General features: G+C 44.8%; 2 protein-coding genes across 2 annotated transcripts in view; one reads left to right on the forward strand and one right to left on the reverse strand.

Annotated features, from left to right (window-relative positions):
- adamtsl3 (ADAMTS-like 3) overlaps positions 1-14,259 on the reverse strand; it is a 119,654-nt gene extending 105,395 nt beyond the window's left edge. The window contains exons 1-2 of the mRNA XM_036544362.1: positions 14,054-14,259; positions 11,824-11,942 (exon numbers count right to left, since the gene is read on the reverse strand). Coding sequence (XP_036400255.1) covers positions 11,824-11,931 — 108 coding nt within the window. The 5' untranslated portion in view covers positions 11,932-11,942; positions 14,054-14,259. The remainder of the gene's footprint in view (positions 1-11,823; positions 11,943-14,053) is intronic.
- Positions 14,260-17,801: 3,542 nt separating this feature from the next.
- lmnl3 (lamin L3) lies at positions 17,802-24,825 on the forward strand. The gene is made up of 12 exons (XM_036544529.1): positions 17,802-18,613; positions 19,167-19,323; positions 19,723-19,848; positions 20,072-20,242; positions 21,324-21,449; positions 22,258-22,478; positions 22,813-23,032; positions 23,130-23,237; positions 23,419-23,538; positions 23,785-23,895; positions 24,080-24,155; positions 24,591-24,825. The coding sequence occupies exons 1-11, from the start codon at positions 18,228-18,230 to the stop codon at positions 24,116-24,118; spliced, it is 1,785 nt and encodes a 594-aa protein (XP_036400422.1). The 5' UTR covers positions 17,802-18,227; the 3' UTR covers positions 24,119-24,155; positions 24,591-24,825.
- The last annotated feature ends 1,581 nt before the right edge of the window (positions 24,826-26,406 follow it).

The raw sequence follows: 26,406 nt of genomic DNA on the forward strand, positions 1-26,406 counted from the left end.
ATAAAAACTGGCAAAAACATTTAGGGGAGAAGAGGCTATGCTTGTTGGAGGTGAGAGCAGTCAGGCGATACATACTTCAGGGGAAAAAAATGCATTTGGCAACAAAAAATGACCATCATTTCCATAATGCATATCTCTATGCAAAGCATGTGAAAAAAAGGTGACCGCTCGCTAAGAATACCTTATGGGCCAAGGTCTTGTTACAGCGGGCTTTGAAAAGCACTTATTGTATGTCTTTAAACGCCGACAGCGTGGCTGGTATGTGTTCCCATGAGAGGTCGGCACACTCTAATCACAGCAACATTGTCCCTTACTGACAGGTTTGGATTAACACCTTGCTATCTGCGGGCTCAGCTCCATTTCCTGTTCCAGGTGCCGGCGGTGGCGGCACTCTAAATTGAGAGTGTGGTATCAGCCGCCTTTGGCCCTGCGGCAGCCGCGGCCCCGCGTCTTCCTCACACCCTGATCTATCGCCCAGACCCGGCGCTCCCTGAATACGTCTCAGACCACACCTCCTCTTCCCAAACCACAAGTGGTTCCACTGACCACCCCTGCCACATGCTCTGCCAATGCCACTCATCCTCTCCGGGTTTTTACGCACCATAAAAAGCAAAACAAATAAGCCACACCATGTCCCTCGGGGAGGGTGACGTAAGGGGAGCAGAGTATTTTTGCCTGACTCTGTGACACTAGGGGGCTTCCCAGAAGTCCGCACAGTAACCTTAAAAAAAGAGCCTGAGACAACAAACACACCCATCAGCAGGATCTGCTCCACGCAAGAGGGAATCGGCATCTGATGGGCCAAAGCAGCCATTCCATAATGTCTCGTTTAGAAGGAAAAATAAATAAGAAAAAACACAAAGCCGTGGTCTCAAAGTGGTGCAGTGCTTTCTCTGAAAGCCCTTTAGCCCTTTCTCTGCTCTCTCTTAAGCTGTCGGTGAGGCTGAATCCTCATTTCACTTAGCATTGCAGAACAACACGCCCAGCTAAGACTCATTGGCGTAAATAAAGACATGAATGTTTCATAAGTAACTTTTTTATATCAGCTACATTATTCTGGTAAACTTTCCCTGCATATCACTAGCTGATAATAAGCTTCATTTAGATATTCAAGTATCTGTAGCCATTCTGAGAAACTAGAAACAAGATGGGCAGGTAACTATAAGGTCATTTCAAAGCTAAATGGTTGGTGACTTTACACATTAGCCAAGAGTAAATATGAAGACAGTGAGAAATCTGGCAAATATTAGTTGCCTGGGGGAATGTTAATAACTTTTACGCAACAACCATCCATATTGTGCATGGCCAGGGACCAAGAGCTGAGCACACTGTTTCTCAGAGATTTGAGAACTGAGGCCAACTTGATACAGCCATTAAATGAGATGAATGAGTGAATGTCGTGAAAAGTAAACGACAAGTGAGGAAATGTGTTTCGTGGCAATATGAGGCAAGGCTTTGGGACAAAGGCCACTGTATGCAAATCCACGGACTATGAGCAATCAGTGTGTAAAATGTGAGCAAAATCAGGTAATGCTGTTTATGGTTAGAGGAAGAAAGAAAGAAAGGAAAACAATAGGCTTTCAGCCGTTCTGGCTTGAAAGCCGAACGGCAGACAGCGCATTGTCTCGTGGAATGTCTGACGCTTCTGTGACTGAAGCGGGCTAATGTAATCAAGGCCTCTGGCGGGGCCTGCGGCTCGCACAGCAAGTGCCTCTGCCGCACCGCGGCGGCACAGCGGCACAGCGCTAAGTGATTTGTCATCCTTGGCGGAGGCGGGTCATTCATTCCGCCGAGGGGCAGGAGGGGGGGGCATTGTCCCACATCTGGTCACACTCACATTCTCCCGCTGTGAGGTCAGTGAGACGTCGCGGCCGCCCACCAGAACGGCATGCCCCCCCCCCCCCCCCCCCCCCCCCCCAACTCTGTTTACAAACCCTCCGAGTGTTGACCGTGTCTGGGAAACGCCACCCCTCGGAGGTCGCAGCCAGCCGGCTCTCTCTGGTACAGTACAGGGGTCATTGAGTCACTTCAATGGACGCAAGGATTACAGGGAGAGAAAGAGAACGGCAGCAGCGATAAGCTGACATGACAAACTAAGGGAGCCAAGTTATTAGGCAGGGAAGACCCGTGAGTTTCAATTGAGATTTTTCCCTGACCAGTAATAATGGGCTTACACCTCTAGGGCAGGGAGTGGAGTTTTATTAGCGGTCTTAGCGCCGCGGCCAAATCGTTCCGCTCGCTTCATTTGTGCGGCTGGTGAGAGAGACCAGGTGTGGGAGAGGCGCAGTCTTTGATCTCACTGTGTGAAATCCTGCTTGCCCGACGCAGCAGAGCAAGATAAATTAAGAAACCAGGTTATTAATGTTTTCGGTTTACCTTCTCTGGCTGGGACAGCGGTGTCCCCCAGCAAATCTCCGGGATGAATGGGCCTTTTCTCTTTCTGGGCAATATAACATCTTGATCTAAACCTGCCCTCCGCCCTGCTGCAGATCCGATATGCGTCAATGACGATCGTGGAAACCACACGCATACCTTACCCAGAATGAGCACCAATAAAGACACAGCTATACTCACAGTGGTGTTTAAACAGAGGCGCAAAAAAAAAACGTGCGTCACGGTGCAGCATTTATCAACCCGGCTCCTGCAGGAGGCTGGACCTAGCGCATGCCTTTCCCAAAGCCCAGGGAACTTCGCCCAGCACAGCTGGGTACCACGTGGATCTCTAAGCGCTCTCAGAAGCAAATAAACACAGGCCGCTTCCTGAAACAATTAAGAGGCACTTGACAATAAGTACTGTTTGACAGGAGATCAGATTCCCCAGGGGGCTACACCATGGGGAGGAGTTCGGGAGGGGGGGAGTAGAGCGTGAAAGTTTGACAGGAGGGTGCAAGCGTTCTTCCAGGCCCTGGGGCGGCTCGGGATGGCCCAACTGGGCCCGCGTGGATGTCACACCCTGCCCCTCTCACTTCTCGCTTATTCACCGGTTAGCCTGACGCCGGAGGGACACACCGCAGCCAAAGTCTCAACCTCTCCAGGTGCTGCGTTTGAATAGCCAAGCCGTCCCAGTTGCCGAGGCAACGACACCAGGGTCTGACATCAGGGAAAAATATCACGGGCTGTCTCTGAGGGGCGGTGGTCTGGGCCACCGGAAAAAGAGGAAGGCGAGCGTGACCTCGTGGTGACAGCTGATTCCTCCAGCCAACTGGGCCGCAGAGCGGACAGCCAACGGGCCCCCCCCCCCTCCCTCTCCCGCCGGTGGAAAAAAGCAGCGCGCAGCTGGGAGAGTTACTGCCCCGCGCTTAATGGCCCTTTCATCCTCCACAGTTTAAGACGTCAATGTGACCCAGAAACACAGGGGAGGGGAAAGGTGGAGATATACGGCTTTTTAATGCTCTGTTATGTTTGGCTACCTGACTCCTGAAAACTGGCCCTCCGGAGGCGGCAAGGGAAGCTGTCGAAGAGCGCCCGCGCAGCACCATGCACTCAAGAGGAGGGCTGTGCCCGCACAGACATGGGGTCTGAGGTCTACCCACTTCGGGTTCCATTGCGCTGAATGTGCTGGTAGATGAGAGGCACGTGGGAGGAGTGGGTCTGCTCCAACTAGCGGTTAGCCACTTGCCCCAACACCTGACTCATCCCCCACCCCCAGCACCAACACATGGGCGTGCGGCCTTTACCATCGCCGTGACAGATTTGTGCTCCGACAGTCATGTCAATTGGCTTCATCTCATCCACTGAGATATGCTCAATGGCCTATGTAGAGCCTTTGCATCACACATTATGAAGTGCTTCAGATATGGGCCATTATGTGGCATGGATTAGTGGAAGCAGTAGGGCCTGTAGCAATCCTTGAAAAAGAATTCCAACCAGCTCCTGATAAGCAAATAGATGCAGGCACACAGCGAATGGCAAATACTTGAGAAACGCAGCCAGGGCCCTCAGATACAGCGCTCTTTGAGATGGCAGGCCGAGTTACAGCAAGCGCTCACTGCTGCCAGGACATCAGTCTGATGGGACACCAGAGTCCTCCAACTGCAGTTAGCTGGAGCCATCCCACAATGCCTGTCTGTCACTAACGAGCCAGAGTTAAGATTCAATTATGGATTACAGAACACATTGCAAAACAGCTGACTTTCAGTCAAAGACATTTAACAAAAACATGTTTATGTTTGTTTTTTTCCCTGCTTAAGCTGGCTGCATAGCTGAACATTTCTTCAGTAAAAGGAGTCTGGTAATCCATTTGCTCCGACATCAGTGGTATCAGGTGGATTTCGTAGGAGTGCATTTCTCTTCTTCTCAACAGTCTGACTGTCAAAATCTTGAAAATAAATCAGCCATTCATTCTACACATGCTGCATGGAGATTCACTCTAGCGTGTATGGGAAAAAGTCTGAAAGAAGAAGCCACAGCCTATATTACATCTGAACTGTATGTTTCCATGAATAAATATACGGATCACTCAAGAATTTGCAGAAAAAATAAATTAAGGTCCATGGTTTTGATCTGATCCTTTTATGCCTATTAATTCCTTTCTTTTACTCTATATTTACCCCAATAATATTCTGCAGAGTTTATGAAGATAAAACAGATTTCATATATCCCAAATAAAAAATGAAATCCAAAAAAGAGACAGACAGTACTTTCCACATGTCCTGCTTCCATTTGAAATGGCTTGTCACTTTTGTCTTATCAGGCCTGATGCACACGGGCACTGGCCAGAAGCAGCCTTACAGGATTGGCATTCCTCGCCAGAATAGCTCTGGCTGATCAAACGCATGCCAACCTTTAAAAAAAAAAAAAAAAAAAAAAAAGAGTAACAGGGCCTACCTCTCCTGAGGTTTGATAAGGCACTCAGACATTTCGCAGGTCTTCTCCGGTCACAAATACATGAAAATGCCTTCTCTTAACTGAACGGTCATATTTGAATCTTGGGCTGAAAGTACGCTTTGAGCCTGTGTGTGGAGCGGTCCATCTTGCGCGCTTCCGCCCCGGATTCTCCGCGTTATCGGCGCTCCCCCCCGCGGGTCTCGGTTTGCACCTTCAGTGTGGCGTGCTTAAGGCTGAACGCGTGATTGGGAGGCCTACCGGAGAGAGGATTGGCAGGGCACCCAGCGAGAAAACCTGAGCCTCTCAGTCGCAGCACTTAGCCCTCGCCGAGTGAATGACCACACTGTGAGTGTCCATAAAGGAACCTTTCACGCCGCCCCCCGACGGGCTCCTCGCCCCCTGCCGCGGGCGACCCCGCGGAGAGGGGGCAGCTCCGGGCGGGGCGTGATCATCCCCTCGGAGAAGTTTATGGGGAGGAAAGGAGAGAACGGCCAGCGTGGATAAGCCGTTCCTTCACCTGGAGCTGAAGTGCAGAGCGGACGCTGGCCCGCGGCCTGGGGAGCACGGCGGTGGAGCGTGCGCTCGGTTCGGCGAGACGGGGCCGGGCGCAGCACAGAAAACATGCCACCGATGGTTAACACAAACCCAGTGACATACTGCGTGGGTACTAATAAAGCAAAAACGGAATTACCCGTCACGAAAAGCACAGCGAGTCGCCGCCCTAGCTCCCCCTCGCATCTAAGAGCTGCAGAAAACCACAAACGTGCAAAACGCTTCAAAATGTCGTATGTGATGTGGATTTTGCTTCCTTTTTCTCCCTGACTAGAAAAGAACTGATGAAAGCAGACCGGAGTTGGACGTACACAAATGAGCACAAGCTCCAGATGAGCAGAGGATGGCCCGGCATGTAGCATGTGTGTTCGTGTGTGTGTATGCGCATGCGTGCACGAGCGAGAGTGTGTAATGAAATGTTGTCAGCTCCTCCTGATTCAAACCAGACAACGGCGAGCCGGGATGCACGCAGACTGGCGGCTGAGGCCCGCAGCGAGCGCACGGCACAACTCCACGCCGCACCGGCTATCTCCCCTCTCTTGGCTGTGGCGCTCCGGATACAGATCCAACGTGAGAAATACTGGCTTTCCCGATGTGTGCCATGTGTGTTTTATTAAGACCTATTTCAAAAATTATTTTGCTATACTCAGGAGTCTCTCACTCTAAAGAAACATATTTATGTGTTACATTGATTTAGGGCTTTATCTGTAAAATTGCAATTACAAGCAGCTGTGGGTTTGGGGTTCCTACAGGAGATATAAATCAGAGATGTGGGACCCGCAACAGTCAGGAGATATTACAGGTTAACAAGTTAATAGTAAAGGTAAAGGACAAAATGAAATTTAATAAAACCACATATGAAAACCCTTTTGTTCTGGCAGGGGAAAAAAAGAGCTGCGAGGGGAGAAATGAGCGTGTTTGAATAATAAACCCAATGAAGTTCACCGAAAGAGACTTTGCAGAAATGAAACGATAAAGAAATTCCACCAGTAATGAATTCACTACTAAATAATAAACACCTGCCAATCCGTGCATAAATAAGGACCGGGCAGATAGCTCTTATCCCTCTCGAGCGCGCGGTCAAAATTACACGATTTCAGATTACATCTCAGCGGCCTTCGGTGCAGTTTGAGTTTCCTTTTGAACGGCGGCGTCTGTAACTCCGAGGTGGTGATTGACCTCGGGGAGCGGCGATCCAGCGCAGGACCCTATCGGCTCTGAAGATCTAATGGTCTCAAATTTGTGAAAGTTCACTGAAATCAGTCCACATCTTGGCCCCAACTGGGCTGTGAGTTCATTTCGCATGTTGAAATCAAAGGTCTGCCGTGCTTTCGGGCCCTCTGAGTGGTGAAAAGGGCTCCGCACTGTAAAAAACAGCCCAGATATAAACCCCAGATAGCGCCCGTCTCATCAGAACCATATTGAGCGCGGGTGATGTCACCTTCAACTACATATAGCCCACTTCAGTTCTATTCAATGCACAAAAAAGGATTCAAATTGTATTTAGTCTAATTTGTTCACCAGCACACAGGGATGTTTCACTTAAATTCTTCTGTGTTTGTTTCACGATTACAAGATGTGCACAGTATCTAGCCATCTAGCCTTGAAGTTCAATGTACATGTATTATCATTTGAACCACAGGCGAAGTGTCTATGTGGCCACCTTGGGCACACACAAAGGAATCCTCTTCAGAGTGTTATTTTGTAAATTTCCATTATGTCTAACCAAACACTGTTTTACTTTTACTGTGTTGTACTGCCTCATCGAAGAGCCCTATAGGTGACATTTGCATGTATTATCTTTCTACTACACTACGTTACACCACATTTAATTTCACCTTCTATGACTGCTTCTGTAATACTATGACTGCTCAGGTATTCTTCATGGTTTCCACTGTGTTTTTCAGTCCCCTGTGCAGGTGAGACTTGCTGAGCCCTGGTCTACACCACATGCATAAAAGGAGAGAACATTCCACCTCTCTTTGCTTCCACACTCTGATGACTGACTAGCTCTTTTTAAGTGACAGCTGTTCCCTCGGGCTGGAGATCACCACAATAAAGCTGGGTGTCACCACAGTTAGGCTGGGCGTTGCCACAATTGGGCTGGGCGTCGCCACAACGGGCACGGCCACTGCCGTAATGTAGTGGGTCACAGCCCTTCCTTTCTGAATTTATACAGAATCGTATGAGGTTACACACAGACCTCAGACACTTCCACTCCAATCCAGACAGCATACTGTACCAATCATTCAGCCCCCAAACTGCCCTGCCATAAATACCCTATAGTGTACTCAGCTATACAGTACTTCACATGCAATGACTGACGCACACGGTGCCCTCCCTGTGAACAAAACAGAAAAAAGTTTAACCTAATGCTAGTGGAAAATCTCACAGACTCATTGTTCAGACAGAGCAGAGGAGGTAGACCAGATTTTCTGCCCAGCTGAGGCAGAGGTCGATTGCTAAACAACACTGAACACCAAAAACACTGGTACTTTTATGACGAACATGAACAAAATTCAGGTTCAGCCAACCTCAAAATTTTCCATACTTCCAATCAGCTCTGAAAAGTCAAGGCACATTTAATATAATGTGCCTGCTTGGCTTACAGAGAAAATACCACTAAAACCTACAGGTCATTATCATTTAATGCTCCAGCCAATTCCTTACTATGTATTCAACTTATGTTAGTAAGTATAATAATAATGTATAACAACTTATGCTGTTTGTGGGTATGTTGCAGCCCAACTCTCAAACAAGATTATAGGTAATAAGGTCAAAGTGTGGCTTTGTATTCTTATTATTTAAGATGAAATACTAAAAATAAAAAAGCTCTCAAGGGAAGCAACACATCTAACGGTACAGCATTTCACACTAAAATATTACATAAGCAACAAACAGGTCGACATTTTGAGTTTGTGATTTATTTAAAACATGTAGGTATCAGTACCGGTATGATTAAGAAGCACTGGTATTGGTACTGGTATTGATAAAATGTAACGATCACATATGAGCGCAGACGAGGTGGTGCTTAACATGGCAGAACTGTGGCATAGTGGGAGGGTTGCCCACTTTCAGCTCTCTGGCACCAGCTGTATTTCTACATCAACAGAAAATCTGAAGTAGAGCGGGCAATTTATACACACCATGGGGAGCGTTCATGTACTCATGACAGAGACCCACTAATACTGCAAGTGACAAATATGTCATTTCTTAATTAATTGCGCTTCAAAGAAAGATGCAACTGCATGAGAACAGTGATTCATAACCATCTCTTAGGCCTTAAGCTCCAGCTTACAGCCCAGCCTACATCCACATTTGGAATAAATGGTGTACAGCTGTAAACATTACACTTGCATTTATTGTAATTTAAATTTCTTGATAAAGTTGTTGACAAATGTTGATTGACTCCAGGAGTCAGTCTTAGAGTTGCTCTTATAACTTTGATGAATGTTCTTTTGGCCACAATTTACACACTCATAAGTGTAGGTATGGTACAGTTTCTCTGGTTTCATGTGGGCCTAGCTTTCACATTTGACACCTTCCAGTTGAAACAGAAAGTCACCAAGTGAAAATAGCAGAAGGAGGGTACCACCACACTGTGCATGTATACCACCCATTCTTACTCCGACAGCAAAGGCTGGGCTCAAACTTCTCGAGAAATCTGTTTGAGAGCTGCTGAAGACAGACCTTGAGACTTACAAGACCGCTCGAAAAACAGCAAACTGTAAAAGGCAATCAAGCATTATGCCAATCCAACATCTGCTTGTCATAATCCACGCGTCAAGCCAAGCAGAAAATTGCTGCGGCAAAATATTAGCTGCTCCGACTTCTTCTTGACCACTACATCCTACGTCCTCTAGTTTCCATGACTCTCTACTTAGGCGTTTGTCCAGGGGCAAAACAGAAACAATCAAAAAAAAAATGCACTTAAACCAAAACATTCCATTTGTTGAAATGTGTGTTTGGAAGAAAAAAAAAGGGCACACTGCATTTCCAGTATATCAAATAGCTTCTAAATCTTCTCTGAAACTAATAAGGCTGGAATAAGGGAAGGAGAGAGACCGGTCGTAGTTCTAGGCCATGAGGCTGTGTAGCACATGGCTTGCGATGGCTGGCACGACCACCGCGTCCCCAGCTTCTGTCAACAGCAGTATTTACTGCAGCATGTGAACAGTAAACTGTGCTGAAGGCCTGAAGCGGCCCGCTGTTCCCACAGACAGCCTGAGTTTCTCAGCACTGCCGCTCTTTGTGCTATAACTCTTCACTGGGACATTCAGCGCTTGGGAGTCAGACACAGTTGTTGCTACGCAGGGAAACACTGAGCGTTATTAATTTCACAACTGGACAAAAAAAAAAACTGTACACAAACCTCAGGACGCGGTCTGTTAAAACATTTACTTGATGCGAAAAAAAAAATAAATAAATAACAGCACCCTTTTGGGTGTTTTTATACATTTCCTTCTTTCCACTCCAATAGTTGTTGTTCAGCTTTTGTGTAATGTGCTTTTCTGTGACACAAAAGGAAAAACGAGCCAAGGAAAATGAGCTATTGTAATAAATACTTCTACAGCAATAATTCTGCACCAGAATAAAAAGCTTTACCTCAAAAGTGTGAATATTTTCTTACTTTTTTATTTATGACACACTGAAAACATAATTACACACTGAAACACTGAAACACTGACACACTGAAATCATAATTACACACACATAATTACAAGATTTTATTAAATAACTGTCTGACTTTCAAAAAACGTCTGTTGAGCACTGCTCACTTAGCTGATCGCTGCATCAGTCAAATAACACTTGCATTATCACTTAGGCGGTTCTCCATGTTACAGAGGAACAGCCTCTTTGAGGGACACTTGAAAGCTCTAACATTGAGGAAGCACAGCCACCCCCTGATCTCTGATCAGCTAAGAGAGTGCTGTTCTCAGGAGAAGCCCCAGCTGCAGATGCAGTGTGTGGGAGAAGCACTGCCGGTATGGGATCGGAATAAGAGGGCAATGAGAGGACTGCTTTTAGTGTTCAGTTGTTAAGGGCAGGGGAGAGAAATCTGTGGTCCACAAGGGGTGAATTCCAGAAGGGTTCCCAGCTCAATTTAAATGCCTAATAACCTCAAAACTGGGAGGAGTCCTTCACTTGATTTAATTACGGTAGTAATGAGCTGAATCAAGATGGGCAAGTGCTTTCAAAGATTAGAACCCGCCTAGACTGCGGTCATCCAGGGCCCTGACCAGGCATGCCTTATAAAGAAAGGCTGCTGAGGACGCAGCCTATGAGAACAGAGGAGCTAAAAGGCCTGCTAGCTATTACAGAAAACACCTGACTTTGATGCTGGCCGTTTTCATTGCTTAAGAGGGCCTGGAGTCCCTGGAGTGGCAAGCTTGAGCTCCGGATTTATCCTGCCCAAAGCGCGGTGTCCCCGTTTCTGAGTGACACTTGCCACATGCTTTTAAATCCACGTCAGTGGAAAAGATGACCGAACAGTGGAAGTCACACAGAGAAACCTCAAATGGAGGACCTCAAATGTAACACCTGGTACCAAATGCGCTTTTATTATCTGTCAGAGAGCTCTTGCTTCCACAGTTAAAGAGTTGGTTTGAGTTTCAGTACATTCAATTCATACACTATACGTGATTGCGAAAGAGCTCAAGCAAATGCCTGTCTATACAGACTCTGAGGAACACAAGGGCATTATTAAGTGGACCTGACCAAAGTATTATCGAGGTATATGCTAAATTTATATTTCCGCCAGCTCTTCCGTTTGAGGCTACAGTGAGCGCTATATTTAACTGCTGCAGGGTTTCAAAGGCTTCTGCCCATTAAGAAAAGGTGACATTACACCAACCCATGGACAGCCAGCAGTGCGGACAACATCCTCTCAAAGGTCAACTGGTGGGACGTTCCAGAAGGAGGACACCTCCACTCTCTCTACCACCCATTTTCCCTGCTATTCAGATGAACATTAAAACATCTATAGAACAGTCTGCTAAAGCTGGCTCCATTACTTTGTGGAATCTAGAGCCCAACACACCAGCTGGTTAACTTTTTACCATGCTCAGAGACTTAATAACAGGACATGAAATCTAACCTACAATCAATTCATATTAGCCACATTAGAGGAATTGGAATATAGATACACTATACTGAACAGATTTTCTTATTTTAAATGAATGTAAAAAAAAACGACATGATTCATATTAGCTTTGAAAAGACTGATCATTATGCCAGCGACATTTGAGAGCGGGTTTATATACAGTAGGAAGAGATCTACCTTGGGAAATGTACTTCATATTTAATTTCCAGTGTTCATTTATGTGGTGGTATCGTGGCTCAGCATGAGAATGACAGGCAGACAGACAGACTAACACACACAGGACCTGGGCTGAGGCAGACAGAAGAGGGAGGCTAGTCCAACTTGATAAATATTTCTCCTACCTGGATACCGGAGGAGATGAGAAAGACGAGCAGGCTAATCTCCCACGTGGATAGGTTGGGTTTCGTCTTGGCCATGCTGTCCGGGTTCGGGCGCTTCACGCGTGTCATTTGGGTTCAGTCTGCGTAAAAGAGATTGCCTTAGTATAAACAAAAAGCAGCACACGGAGTCCGAATCTCCTGCGCAAAGACGTGAAACTGCTTTTGGAAGGGACGCAAGCTAAACAAGCGGCTTTTGCTGGCCCACAATTCTGACACAGAATGCTCGGCTAGCGAGCAAAGAGAGATCAGTTCATTTTAATACGGAGGATAATTATTTTGGATTTGTATAGCAGACTTCCAAACTTATTGAGTCATTCAAATCCCTGTCCGAGATGAAATTTGATTCACCTAGTGTGTGTGTGGGTTTATTTTTCTTGCTGTTCCCATGATTCCTTGGTGAAGACTCACTTTCTCTAACTACTTTTTAACAGGATTAAAAATTACATGTCTTTTACTATTACCATTAATATACATTTTTGGCGGATTCCATTATTCAGAGCAACCAGTACATAATACGCATAAAGAAATAAAGATCACACAAAGTGCAATACAAAGTGCAAAATACGAATAATAACATTAAAGTACTGAATTACAGCAGTATTGTAATTCACTATTTCTGAAACAATTTGCCTGCTCGCTATCAAACCCTAAAGTAAACCTTGAAATACAGTCTACACCAAATGAAAGACGGCTCAGATACGCACGCTGATTTATTCAGTGACACAGGCTCAGTTTCAGTCCGCATGTTTAGGACACAGATTCTGGTATGTACACCATATGCCTCGCCATTTCCCCTGCTCCCAAAACTCCGCGTTTTGTGCAGATCTCCGTTTTGTCACACGCTTGCTTTTTCCAGACTATGAGAAGCGCATATTTAACTTAAGATTCTAACATAGACCAAGTGGACACGGAAAGTGGCCCCGACACGACAGCTGGAACATCAAGTAAGATGAGCGCACGCACTCGTCCGGTCCGGTCCAGTACAAGTCAGCAAAGACGAGGATGTGACCCAAGCGGAGCCGTCGGACTGAGAAACGTGCTATAGGCTGACGGAAAATGGTTGGGAAATGGATATTGGTGTTTCAGTAATGATCCGGGCCCATAAATTGCCAACCGCTGCCATAATTTATCATGATCCGATTCGCATTTCCACTTCAGGGCTGCTTTAACAGGATTGCTGGCAACTGCTAACATTCTCTGCGAATGAAAGGGTATGATTATACACGGCATATGCCATTTACATCATAGTAATGTAATTTGTGCCATCTGTGATTAACATTCTAATTACTGTGTGTGGGGGATAACTGTGGCGTTTCCTGCACGTTGGTGCTGACAGAGAATCTTCTAAATGAGGCACTGGTGAACAATGTCATTCTTAGACAGATCTTACCTGAACCAATATATCAATGAGCCACGCCTTTTGGATTACCTGCATGTCATGCATGTGCATGTGCAGTATTATTATTGTTGCTGTGTTAAACTTGTGGGTGTGTTTTGAAATGACCAACAGGCAATAAAGTCAAATAAATTTAGTATTCACTGACCACGACGCGGCCAGTGTCCAAATATGCGCAATTAAGGTAAGCCAAATAAACAGTTCTAAACCAAAGCATTAAGTCTTCCGCAATGCGCTCTCTTGAGAAAACGACTGGAAAACACGAAATGTGCGGGCAACTTTCTCTACCTCTTTTGTAGCCTACTTCAATTCAGCACAGTGAGGGATGCGTCAGTTTCATGAGCTTTTAAACGCATACCACAACAGGATAAAACACGTCTGCCCAAATTTCGTTAAAATGATTCTTAAAACAAGAATTTTCAAAAAGAGATATGCTCGACCTCGATTAAAGTCTACAAGCCAACGCTTGTCCTGTGACCTTACACCTGTTTTGAAAATGTCATTTAAATGACAGCAGAGATCAATAGAGGTGATTATTGCGCAGCGACTTTTTGTCCGCTAACGATTTGTCTATAAAGAGCAGCTGTCAAAAACAGGCATACTCGTAAGTTTTTTTAGCAACGAAACTAAAAACAGAAACTCATTTAAGAAATATTCCGTTAAAGAAATCGGCAAATTTCAGAACCCCATGCGACACGTCACGTAGACGTTAACTTCAAGCTGGTCCGTTTGACTAAAAAAGAGATCAAACCCTTCCGAAATAATAATAATAATAATAGTAATAATAATTCTTACCTTCGCGTGACAGTAATATTTCATGTGCAGACCCGAATTTTCTCCATAATTCTTGTCTGAAAATCCAATAAAAATATCTGAAAATATCTGAAATCCTCTATGGCTGTCGCTGATATCTGGTTAGAGTTTGTGGAAAGAAATGTTCGCGCTTAGTTACTTAGAACTTGGTTTGATACAGCGTTAGTCATCCGCCACCTTATCTCTGATCCCCCTTACTAACTCTTTCGCGACTTGAAACCGAATTAGAAGTAATGAAGTGGTAGCCGATGCAGTTTGTGTGCTACGTAGCTCCGCCAGGCGTCCTATAGACGGCGCTTCAAACTATTTCAAAGCTGCTCCTCCAAAAAAAAAGCCTGCCAGGTGCAAAATATGATCAGAAAGAATTGCGTTCATTGTATCTTGTAGTTTGACATTATCTTTTATCAGCAGCAGAAGCAGTAGTAGACAGATAATACCAAATATTTCCCACGCCACATAATGTTTTTAAAAATACATCGGTGCAATTTAACGAAACGGAGATACAGTTTAACTTATAGCCTCGCTAGATATCAAAGATTTTTTGATTTTAGATTTTTTCCCCACAACATCTCATTGATTTCAGATTCTGAAGGATAATAAATCTAAAAGACACACCTCCAATTGCGCGAAGCGAAAGTCACATAGCAACAATATGTCTTAATATAAATCAGAAGGAAAGCCTTGTGGCGCCTGTCACAATTTATCACCACGCGTGTTCTTGGGAGGGTAAGATCAAAGCTGTGGCCGTTAGAATCTGCCACGAGGGCACGGCTTGCGGGCTTTATTATCAGGTGAGGAATAAAACCTGGCACGGAGGGGTGAGCTGTTTGATTTTAATTAACTGCGGCGGTACAAACCTCAGCTCCCGGAGTTCATTATTGTACCTCCTTCAGCAGTGCGCCTTATCTTCAAAGTCAGTGGGAACCACCTGTCAGAAAGGGAGAGAGGGGACGGAGAGGCTTTTTGTGCGCTCTCTCCGGACTCCCATTTCATGTTACATTCTAATCCCCTCGGTGTGTAACATGCAGCATAATTGTCAATTTGCTAGCCTGATGGAGATATTTTTGATAACATTTTAAGATTCCTACTTGTATTCGTCAGGAATCAAACCCTGCGATTGCTTACGGGCAGGTCAAGACATTGGAAATGAGATGAAGTTAATACCTTGTTTATTTAAAATAAAAGAGCTCAACTCAACTGTAAAAAAAATCCTTTCAAACTGTCTCGTGTAATAAGAGCGGTGTGTGTGTGTGTTCCAAATGTAGCAGCAGATTAGAAACATGGTTCATTTAGAAATATCCATGTTGAATTTTACAATCTGGTGCATTAGTTTCCATTTAAACTGAACTGTCATGCATGTAAACCTCCTGTTTTGTATTTTTCCACAAGGTTTCCCTTGCTGACAGCCCTTGAAATGTTGCCTGTAGTCTTAGCTGTAGGGTGTTTCCTTAGTCCTTACAATTAGCTTGACCAATTGTGCAAAATCATGATCAGCCTAAATTCTGCCTAACATGGTCAGCCTGTGTTTCTGATGCTGTACTAAAATGTGTATTTGGTCTTTGTGATACATGAAAAGGCAGAGAAAAGGTTCCTTTATTTAGGTGCCTTTGTCTTTTCAAAATATGAGCAAATTCAGGAACTGTTATGCCCAAAATACCACATGGGAAAATTCATTAAATAAAAATCTTGACAGTGTGTCCAGTTAGCATACAACTTGTATATAATCCCTTACCTAGTGTTTGCTTGTATGTTTTAAGAAGGTAAAATAAATCAAAAATATGAAAAGTACATTAGGACAAGATAATAAATCCAATGAGTTTTCTGTAAAGGAAAGTGATAGCACATAATGTACATTAAAGCTTGTTACTCCGTGCAATATGTTATCGCATGTCTTATAATAAAGCTCATACTAATATTTTCTTTAAATCTAAGGGAAGGCATTAAACAGGTTTTGCAAAACTTAATTGTTAGGGTAGATCGCAGCTTTACGTGGAGTTTAACTATCTGCAGTCAGTTGTGGCGTTACATGTTCCATGGTGGCATAATGGTGATTTGGCGCCCTCTGCTGCGAAAAGCGCGAAAATGCATAGATGAAATTTGCCCTAGGAGTTTCTAAATGATTTTTATACTGCTACTAACAGGTTCCCCAACAGTCGTCTGCCTCGGACACAGCTCAGATGTATATTTCAACGGTTATGGGCAAGGTAGTTTTGCACAGTCTTATACTATAAAACACTGCAGGTTTTCACACTATCAGATGTGCTTTACATTAACATAGTTCGATTAAGCAGTATAATATGACTTGGCCTACATCTGAAGGCAGAGGAATCTGTAAACGTTTTCATGTCTTCTATAGGAATCCAAGGCATAACTTATAACAATACAGATTTATTACTGTCTACAAACACATTGACATTTTACAGTAATGCTAGCTGCATTCTAACTGCAAAACAATAAAGTGGTTGACAGTGACTGACAATGATGACCACTACCATTCTTTGACAATGACGCATTATCAATACTTCCCATCTCATGATCCTAGCAATCTGTGACGGTACAGTGTGGGACTTTGTATGATTTCACTATAATGTAATGAATATGACACAGGAAGATTTTCAGATTTTATTTTTATTGTCCCCAGCGGCATAAATTAATTTTACAGAAGTTACAACAGAGTGACACCTTATTTGGAACTACAAAAATATGAATCAGAAAGAGTAATTTCTTTCCACTAAATGGTTTGTCCCAAACTTCTAAACCTCTGTGAGAGTCAGAAAATCCCTGTCCTCTGAGGGACGAGAGGAGCTGTCTGACCCTGAGTTGTTGATATTATTATTATAATTATTATTATGATTATTATTATTAGTAGTAGCAGTATGTAGAAGTGCTTTATATTTTATCCTTCATCATAATTGTTGTGTTGTTTCAATTTGCTTTTTTTCTGAACAGTTGATTTCTTTTTCTATGTCTTCTTGAAGTCTTCTTGTATACTGTTTTCAGGATGTACTATATGTGCGTCATGCCAATAAACGACATGAATTGAATTGAACGGAATCGAATTGAACTAATTCAGTGAGAGTATGTTTGCGCGAAAGAGACAGAGAGGGTGTGTATGTGTGTGTGAGAGAGTGACTTGATATTTGTCCAGGAGTCTAGGAGTTCTTTCTTGGCAGCATGCACAAGCACAGTGATAAGTGAGGAATGTACACATGAAGACCTCTACAGTTCTCAAAGGTGGCGTTAAGAGTTTCCTGGGACAAGGTCTCACCACTTCAAACTTCAGTGAAGACAGGGTTAGAAAACGAGAAGTGGGAGAAAGATGCTGATGCATTAAGACAGCGGTGCGCTAAATCAGCATTGAAATTAAGATACCTGTTTATACATGTATCTGGCCAGTTGTAATAAGAGAAAGGTCCAGATTCTTTATAAGTGCAAAAGGGAGTTATATAGTGTAAATGCACCAATAAAAATAACGCTTACCTTCAATACATCATTCTCATTAGTAACACTTTCAAGCTTCGAGCACTCATTTGTTACCAAACGAAACGCACTGATATCAGCAACTCATCCCCTAACGCAGCTCGCTGATATCAGCTGCGTGACTCCAACTTCCCCTTTAAATTCCTCCAACGTGCTTCTATTCTGACCTTGTGATGATGTGACATCACTAATTTTAGTCAGAGCTGAACAGCTGATTGTGGTGGGAGTGGGCTCTGGGTTTTGGGGAAATTAGTGTTACTAAGTAAGCTATACGTTAAATTAGTCCGGTTTATTTTTTGGAACGCGCGTCAGTTTTTAGAAGTGCAGTTCATCATGACGTTGGGCATTTTGTAGCTGCAAGACCCGTCCAGATTACGGTAGATTTTTTTGCTTCAGCAAGCCAGTATTTCAAATATAACCTCAGTTAGCGAACCGGCTAGCGTGCTAGTTTGTACTGATATTTTGGGATATGATAAGTTAACATAAACTAGGACGCTAGCTCCAGTAGCTAGCTGCGCGTCCTTAGGATTTTGATTATAGTTAGCTAGGTAACCACGCAACACCTTTTTTAAAAAAAAAAAAAAGATTGAGAAAATAAATACCGATACAGCAACGCATTTACTTCTTGATATTAACAGACGTAGCAACTGGCAGGGAACTATCAGGTGCACGACCGATGGCCTCGTTAACGTCCACCCCGGCCACCTCCACCGGCCGGACATCCCGCACGACGCGGCGGAGCACGGCGGGGGCGTCTCCCGCCGGAGTGAGCCCCACACGGCTGAGCCGCATCCAGGAGAAGGAAGAGCTCCGGCAGCTGAACGACCGCCTGGCCGCCTACATAGAGCGCGTCCGGCAGCTGGAGGGCGACAAGGCGTCCATGCAGCTCCTGCTGGAGGAGAAGGAAGAGTCCTCCTCCCGGGAGCTGGGAAAAATCCGGCATCTGTACGAAACCGAGCTCGCCGACGCGAGGAAAATGCTGGACACCACGGCCAACGAGAGGGCCAGGCTGCAGATAGAGCTCTGCCAACTGTCTGAAGACCACCGGAAATTACAAACAAGGTAGCCTAACTATTGCATGGTTGTTTGTTAATTCATAACATGTAACGAATTCATCTTACTGGCGGCGAGCATCATATCACCAAGGGTATATAGCTATTTAGCTAACGAGGTATACTGAAGCCATATCTGCTCATATGAGTCGCATCTAAAATGGATCACAGGGTTGTAGTGGAATACACAGTGAAAGGCCTAACCACGCAGCCCGTTTGACCAAGCGGGTTTAAAAACCTAGATGGCTGATTCTAATTTCCTTTCTAATGGAAGAACCTTCTAGTATTGGTCACAGGCTACTTTGTATTCTGAAAACGCAGTAGACAGTAGTTGTGATATATACAACTATTCATCTATACAACTAGTATTATAGCCATTGACATGTTACAGTAGTGGCTACTAGGTCCACTGCATTGTAAATTTAATGTCTATGATAAAGCCCCCCACGTCACTATAATCTGAGATTATGAGGATTTATGAACAATGTGTTGCGTGCAAGATGCAGTGCCTCTTGTCATGAATCCTCTGACCCTTGCATATGATGCCATTTTTCTTCATATAGGAACAATAAGAAGGAGTCGGAGCTGGACACAGCTGTAGGACGATGGAGAAACCTTGAGGCTGCCTTGAACTCCAAAGAGGCAGAGTTTGCAAATTTGCTGGCAGGAAACCGGAGACTGGAAAATGAAATCTCGGACCTCAAGGCACAGGTTTCTAATGTATGTCTGAATCCAGTTAATTGACTTTTTTCCAATTTTACTTAATGTTTTAACACAGTTTAGTTTGGTTTAAGTTTATGTTAAAAATGTGGTGAGGCTGCAGTGTTGCTTTGTTTCTGAATAACAAGCCACCTTGGGTAAATTTAAAAGTGCAAGTAATAGTCACAAACGAATGAAAGAATGAAAGTGTTATCAGTTTCCTTCTCATATCTCACTATCCTGTTACACGCACTCACTGTTTCGTGACTCAACAGTGCAGTTATTGTTGCGCATGCTTTGGTGACCTTTTTTAGCCTGTAGTGTTGTCACAAGTTAAATCACAAGTAAAGAAGTAGTCCATCACAGAATAGGCGTGAGAGTGACGGGGTAATCTGTTGGCGGTTGCTTTCTCCTCCTCAGATGGAGTCGGCCCTGCAGGACGCTAAGACCCAGCTCCAGGGAGAGATGCTGCGTAGGGTCGACCTGGAGAACCAAGTGCAAACACTCCGGGAGCAAATGGACTTCCAGAGACATCTCAGCGAGGAAGTACGAAGGATCCGTACATTACCACTGCCGTTTGATATGCTGCTGCTCAGCCTTAAAGAAAGCCAGTTTCCCTGCCAGTCAGGGTCTGTGACACGCCCTTCTTTTGTTATTGATCATGACCACTTAAATGTCTGTAGACATTTGCCTTAGAAGTCACTTTCACGGTTGTGGCTTGCGGCTGACGAGCACTGTGTGTGTGTCTGTCTCTGTGCGATGGCCGCAGGAGGTCAGGGAGATGCGGACTCGGCACGAGAGCAGGCTGGTGGAGGTGGACACGGGGCGGCAGAGGGAGTTTGAGAGCAAGCTGGCTGAGGCCATGCAGCAGCTCCGGCAGGAGCACGAGGTGCAGATCCAGCAGTACAAAGAGGAGCTGGAGAAGACGTTTGGTGCCAAGGTATAGACCATGCTACAGTTCACACCACTGCGCTGGGTTTCATTTCCAAGACTAAGTCATTACACTGTTACCATCTATACGTTTTTGCGAGTGTCTCCTGCTATGTTTGAAGGGGAGAATGGCATCTGTAGAGCGCATTGGAGAATGACCACACACACAGGTTCTATCCACAGGTAAAACTCAGGAGAGGTGGATCTCACAATGCAATTGTACAAATGCACTGCAACATAAATATATCGGCAGATTAACTGATGGTTGGGCATACCAAACCTTAATAAATCAGGGCTGTTTATTCAATGTCAAATGCCTTGCACATCCATTTACACTTTTACAGGGGTTGATCTTCAAATACTTCTCTGCCAGCTGGAAACCAAAATTAATTTCAAGACCTTATTAGATGATAAAGTAGCCCTAGGCCCCTTTTGTAAAGGTGTTGAAAAGTAAATTGTTTCATTAATGGCCTCTGAACTGATAACTAAGCCTCGTGTCGGTTTGCACAGAGGAAGGAATACTCACTGCAGTGTTGCTGCCTTTGTTGATCTACAGCTGGCTTCTTGCGTGTTTCTGAGGCAGCCTTTGATCAGACAGAGAGATTGCAGATGCAGGGAACTGTTAGGTCAGGCAGTTGCACAGACGCCACTGAGGAAGAGTGCAGCAAGGCCCGGCGTAGGGATCAGGAGGGACTTTGCCCGCATGGTGAGGCAGGTCTGTCTCGTGTCAGGGTTATATTTAGACTTTGAGTTTTGGGATCTGCTCACACTGTAGGTCTATTCCCTGTAAATTTCTCACAGCACCACACTGTAACTTACTAGCAGCACCATACTAGACTACAATACTGCATTTGCATTGTATGCTATCAATGCTTACTTTAAGATTCCATCAGGTGTGGTCTCCAGCTTTTTTCCCCCAAGTGTGTTACAGCAAATATTTCATTATCTGAGTATGATAACTCCATACATTTTTGTGGTGTTGTAAAATGAAAAATTCATTCTTCAAGGCATGAAACAACCTTTGCATTCCTGTATTGGCAGTGGAGGTGACGGTTTCCCGTTCTCTCTTGCTTAACGCTGTCATTTTGCAGTTAGAAAATGCACAGCAGGCAGCGGCCAAGAACAGCGACTTTGCCAGCTCAACCAGGGAGGAGCTGGCCGGGACCAAGCTGCGGCTGGAGAGCCTGTCATCTCAGCTCAGCCACTTCCAGAAGCAGGTGAGTCGCTCGTAACCGCACCGTTATCACTGGAATCACCATAACACTCTATCACTATCACTTTATCGCCTGCGTCACCGGAAGGAGACCTGCTATTTTCAAACCCAGTTTTCTTTAGTTGTAGTACACTTGATATGGCCTAGATGGCACCATTTCTCCAAAAATTATATTGTTTGAGGGATTTGTACACCTGCATAAGAATGAATCACAATAGTGATTACAGTGCTTTAAACTTAATGACAGTAAGTCTATAATAACAGTCTTCACTTTCGTTATTGATACATTTTTAAGCATTAATAAGAGTATATTGTAATGTTTATAGTATACTGTATATTGATAGTACAGTAAGTGGCAAGCATTTTCAGGTTAGCCAGGGTAAGTATTGTTTCTATGATTATAATGAAGACAGAAAACATCATACTTTCAGTACATATGGACAGTGTAATATCAAAGAGAATGTACAGGATTGTGTCAGAGAGGAATCAGCCATTAAGCAGCATAAAATGTTGTAACTGGTTCTCAGGGGGGAGATAATGCCTGAATTTTCCCATTGATTGTACCCTGCCAAATTCAGGACACTTTAGCTGAACAAGTTACAAGTGTCCATTGTAATTATTGAGGCTGCAGTTAATCTAACTTGAACAGCTGTGAAGCAGAGCTTTTCTCATTTTAAATACCAAAACAGACAAATTTCTCATATTCACTTCTTTAATTAACATTCATGAAGAAGCCTCTATAATGCTTGACCCACGTGGGTGCAGCCAGGGGCGGTTTGACTCGGGGTGCTGAGTTCTGTTCCCCACGGCAGAACGGAGTTCTGGAGACCCGCGTGCGCGACCTGGAGGCCATGCTGGACCGGGAGCGGGAGGTCAGCCAGCGGCGGCTGACGGAGAAGGAGCAGGAGATGGCCACCATGAGGCAGCAGATGCAGGCCCAGCTGGAGGAGTACGAGAACCTGCTGGACGTGAAGCTGGCGCTGGACATGGAGATCAACGCCTACCGCAAGATGCTGGAGGGGGAGGAGCAGAGGTGGGGCTGTTTCCCCCGTCACCCTCCGCTCCGGGGTCTGGCTCACACTCAAGGACTTGGGACCACGGTGTGAAGCAGTGGTTGGAGAGCTGGAGTGGTGACCAGAGGGGTGCAGGGTCAATTCTATAGTAGCATACCATTGATATACCCAGTGCATAATGCACTGAATCTGAATGACATGTACCGTAAAGTAAGACAATCTGTCTCATGGATTATCAATGATTGCCAGTGCTGTTTTCCCATAAGATTTGATGATTTGCTTTTAGATTGCTTCTGCATTGCACGTATAGTTGTTGTTTTGGGGGGGCTGATTGATTTGGTCCTTTTTTCGAAGGCTGAACTTGTCTCCGAGCCCCTCCCAGCACGGGGCCGTCCCCCGCACGCACACGCACGCCGCCCGGAGGCAGAGGGGCAAGAAGCGCAAACTGGAAGGAAGGGCCAGCGTCTCCCCGGGTTACAAGATCTCCCAGCATTCCTCAGCCCAGGGGAGCGTGTCCATCGACGAGATAGACCTGGAAGGGAACTACATCAAGCTCAGGAACAACTCCGAGATAGTAGGGCCTTCTGAATCTTCTGTTATAAGATATGATACTATTTTGCGCATGTATCTTTCAAATGCCCAGCCCTGGATATTGCCTTCATCTGTTCCAGGATCAGTCTTTAGGTGGATGGGTCCTAAGGAGGAGTCACAGGACTCTGCCTGAGATTGCGTTCCAGATCCCCTCCTCCTATGTGTTGAGAGGTGGACAGACTGTGACTGTGAGTACAACACAGGCCAGCTGACCATCGACTATTGACAAGGGGAACAAACCATGTGCTTCTAATAGTTAACCTACATTTTTTTAAATTTAGTTGAGCCACTGTTAAACAACACTGAATAACAGTTGAATTGTCATACTTTTTGATACTTTTGAGCTCTGTTAATTCATTTCTTTCTCAGATTTGGGGAGCAGGTGCTGGAATTGAGCCTAACCCTCCCACTGATTTGGTTTGGAAGACCCAGAGGAACTGGGGGGCAGTGGATGATATAAGAGTTGTCCTGATGAACCCTCATGATGAGGTGAGTCTGCTGTCTGCACATTCACCCAGTCCGCTATTTGTTCATGAGCACCACTTCAGAGCAGCTGCGGTGCAGGTCAGCTGGTCTATATATCAGTATGATGGGCAAATCGTGGACACAAATAACGTCATTACTTCATCCATGAGATATAAGGATCAGCTTATCTGCACTATGCCCGCTCTTAACGAATGCCTGCGAACAAGTAGTCAGATATTGAATGCATGTGTCCACACGTGTCATCAACAGGAGACAGCAGAGCGGAGGCTGGTGTTTGTGCAGAGGGGCGGTGAGGGAGATTCGGACGTGGAGATTGAGGAAGAGGACATTGCTGGCAGTGAGGTGCACCTCCGACGACAGGTAACCAGCCACCCATCCAAACAGACACTCCCTAACACTGAAATCAATATAGAAAGAATTCTGACAAAGTGCAACGGATCACCTGCGATTCTTCCTGTTCTCAATGTGGTAGAACCCCCTGAAATGTTTTTGCTTTTCTTTAATTGTCATTGTCCATTTTCTTTGCTTTGTCTGGTATTTTAAGCCGAAAAGAAGAAAAAAGAAATGTTGTTTGGTCTCATGAACCGTACCTCCGGGTGCAGGCAGACAGACAGCTCTAGGTGAGGTCATGAATGCAGCCGTACCCTTCCCGGTGCTGTTGTGACCCTGCTTTCCCAGTGCACTCTGCTTTGCTGCACACCAAGGCTGCCTCTTTCCAACCACCAACACAGGGTTCACGTGGTTCCTTGTAATGAGCAGCCTTGCTGATGCTTACACACCACAGTATGAGCCGGCTCGGCTTTTAACGACATCACATCCTGTTTGAGAACACCGTGTGTCTGCGGCTGTGTTTTCTGCTCGCCTCCCGCATGGACATGCGTACCCGCCCCGCCTCCCCACAAAGACCCCCTGCTTAATGAAGCTAATTGGTGCCATGAGAGTGCAGTGTGTGATCACCCACGCTCACTAACACGCTCGCTGTCGCTGCCAGCGCGCTTTTGGCCCCCTCATTATCCAGAGGGCGGGAAGCTGAGGCGTGCTCCGTCTTTTCACAGGGGCGGACAGGAGCGGAGGAAGCCAGCTGTGCCGTTATGTAACCCCCCACTCGTTCGTTTGACCTGGAAACCCCAAGCGTGACTATTCTGCTGCGAAAGAGGCCCCACACCCCTTTGAATCTGCCTTTTCGTATGTCTGACAGCAGTATTCCCAAATTTTCAGTAGGTAAAGGAACTAGACCACTTGTGTAATTCATTTTATAAAGCCTCCTCTGTTGAATTTGCTTATTCATAGTGTAAAGAGTAATATTTAATCACTGTAACTGCAAACAAATTTTCACCATTCATGAAAATACAGTACAACAATGTTTTAGTCACACACTGGCTTACTAGCTCTCTGGAGTATAATGTTTACTGAGAAATTGATCATAATTTGAAAGAGAGGTTGATTTGTCTGACTGTCACAGGCTCCCATGACTACTGATGCCACAGAGGTGATTCCTGGGTCACCTGGGTCATCTGTCTCAGAGTTGTCTATCCCCTCTTGACCTGGACAGGGTCACATAGGCTACTTACTATTCAAATGATTAGCACTGTGACATCACACCTGTGTACAAGAGACTTCTAGTAGGACTTTTACCATATAGTTTGCCTTTGTAACCAGCCAGTTATTTGGCATTCTCACTCGAAGTTCCAGAATACGGTCAAGCTGATAGCACAGCACACAGGATCTTAGTGGAATAGTTGTCTGTGTACATTTACATTTGATGAAAAACCGTCCTCTATACTATGGCGCAGGCCTTTGCACTGTCATAAGAGAAGGATGCCCAAAATGGCATTAAGTATTTATCAGCTGCATGGCTTTGCCATGTTAACAGTAAGGAGGAGTGTTCAATACAATCAGCATGCCAACGTTTCGGCCAGCACAGACAAATGTGAGCAAGTAAGACCCACACTCGGGGCTGAAATTCCTCCTCTCATCCTTACTTGCATTCAGTTGTATTTATTTGTGTAACATGTTTTTCTGCTCCGGATGTATGTCTACTGTAAGTAACAATGGAGGAATGGATTCGCCACAGATATTTTTATGAATCTCTCCCTAGTGTAGTTTGAAGGTGGAAAGCACAGCACGTAGGTTTTCCCCGTTTGTTTATGAAAGCATTTTCAAGTCGTCCCTAAGGCTCAAGAGAATGTAACCCAGACTGCAAGGAGAGAGGCATGAATGAATCTGAAGCACTTACATGGGTATTTGACTGTGCCTTATATGGGCAGAAACAAGTGACACAGCTATGCTGGTATCTTTGGACTTTTATTTGTCCAGCTGCCTTGCCACTGTCCTCTGTATTGTGTAATGCTGCTTCTGTGGTATATACACAAGCTAGAGATAGTTTTATAGAGGATTCTGCCATGGTAATGTGAATCTGCACGCTTAAGCTATATTTAATATTAGCGTTTCCTGAAACAATAGCCATTCTCCCTGTAGAGCTTGACAGATGCATCATCAGTTGAAATGGGCTACAGATAAATTAGTATTTGCTCCTTTAAAGTGCCCAAGTAATGATATGAGGAGCACTTTTTTGCCAAAAAGCCAAAGAAAAACGGTCAAATTGAGTAGGCATTTTGGAAGCATTTGTGATATTATTAATGTGAAAATAATTCTTTTCTGAACATGTAGCAACACACAGACTGATGCAGGCATACTTTGTTTTGATTCAAGGACCTACAGTTGAATCAGTATTAATGCATATTTGGAATATAATTTGCATTTGGTCTTGATCAGTTAAAAAGTGGTCTTCAATAATTCTCATAGTCTCATCTTCATACACTGCTGGATGGACAATGTTTTTTTTTTTCCCCCTTTGGCTTTATTAAAATA

The sequence above is a fragment of the Megalops cyprinoides genome, chromosome 13 (genome assembly GCF_013368585.1).
Source record: "Megalops cyprinoides isolate fMegCyp1 chromosome 13, fMegCyp1.pri, whole genome shotgun sequence".
In the NCBI taxonomy this organism is placed as follows: domain Eukaryota; kingdom Metazoa; phylum Chordata; class Actinopteri; order Elopiformes; family Megalopidae; genus Megalops; species Megalops cyprinoides.

Excerpts from the sequence above, each read along its gene's own strand:
- lmnl3 (XM_036544529.1), top strand. The coding sequence starts at position 18,228 with ATGGCCTCGTTAACGTCCACCCCGGCCACCTCCACCGGCCGGACATCC. Across the intron at positions 23,033-23,129 it reads TCAGGAACAACTCCGAGATA|GATCAGTCTTTAGGTGGATG; the intron begins GTAGGGCCTTCT and ends CATCTGTTCCAG. Across the intron at positions 23,896-24,079 it reads AGGTGCACCTCCGACGACAG|CCGAAAAGAAGAAAAAAGAA; the intron begins GTAACCAGCCAC and ends TGGTATTTTAAG.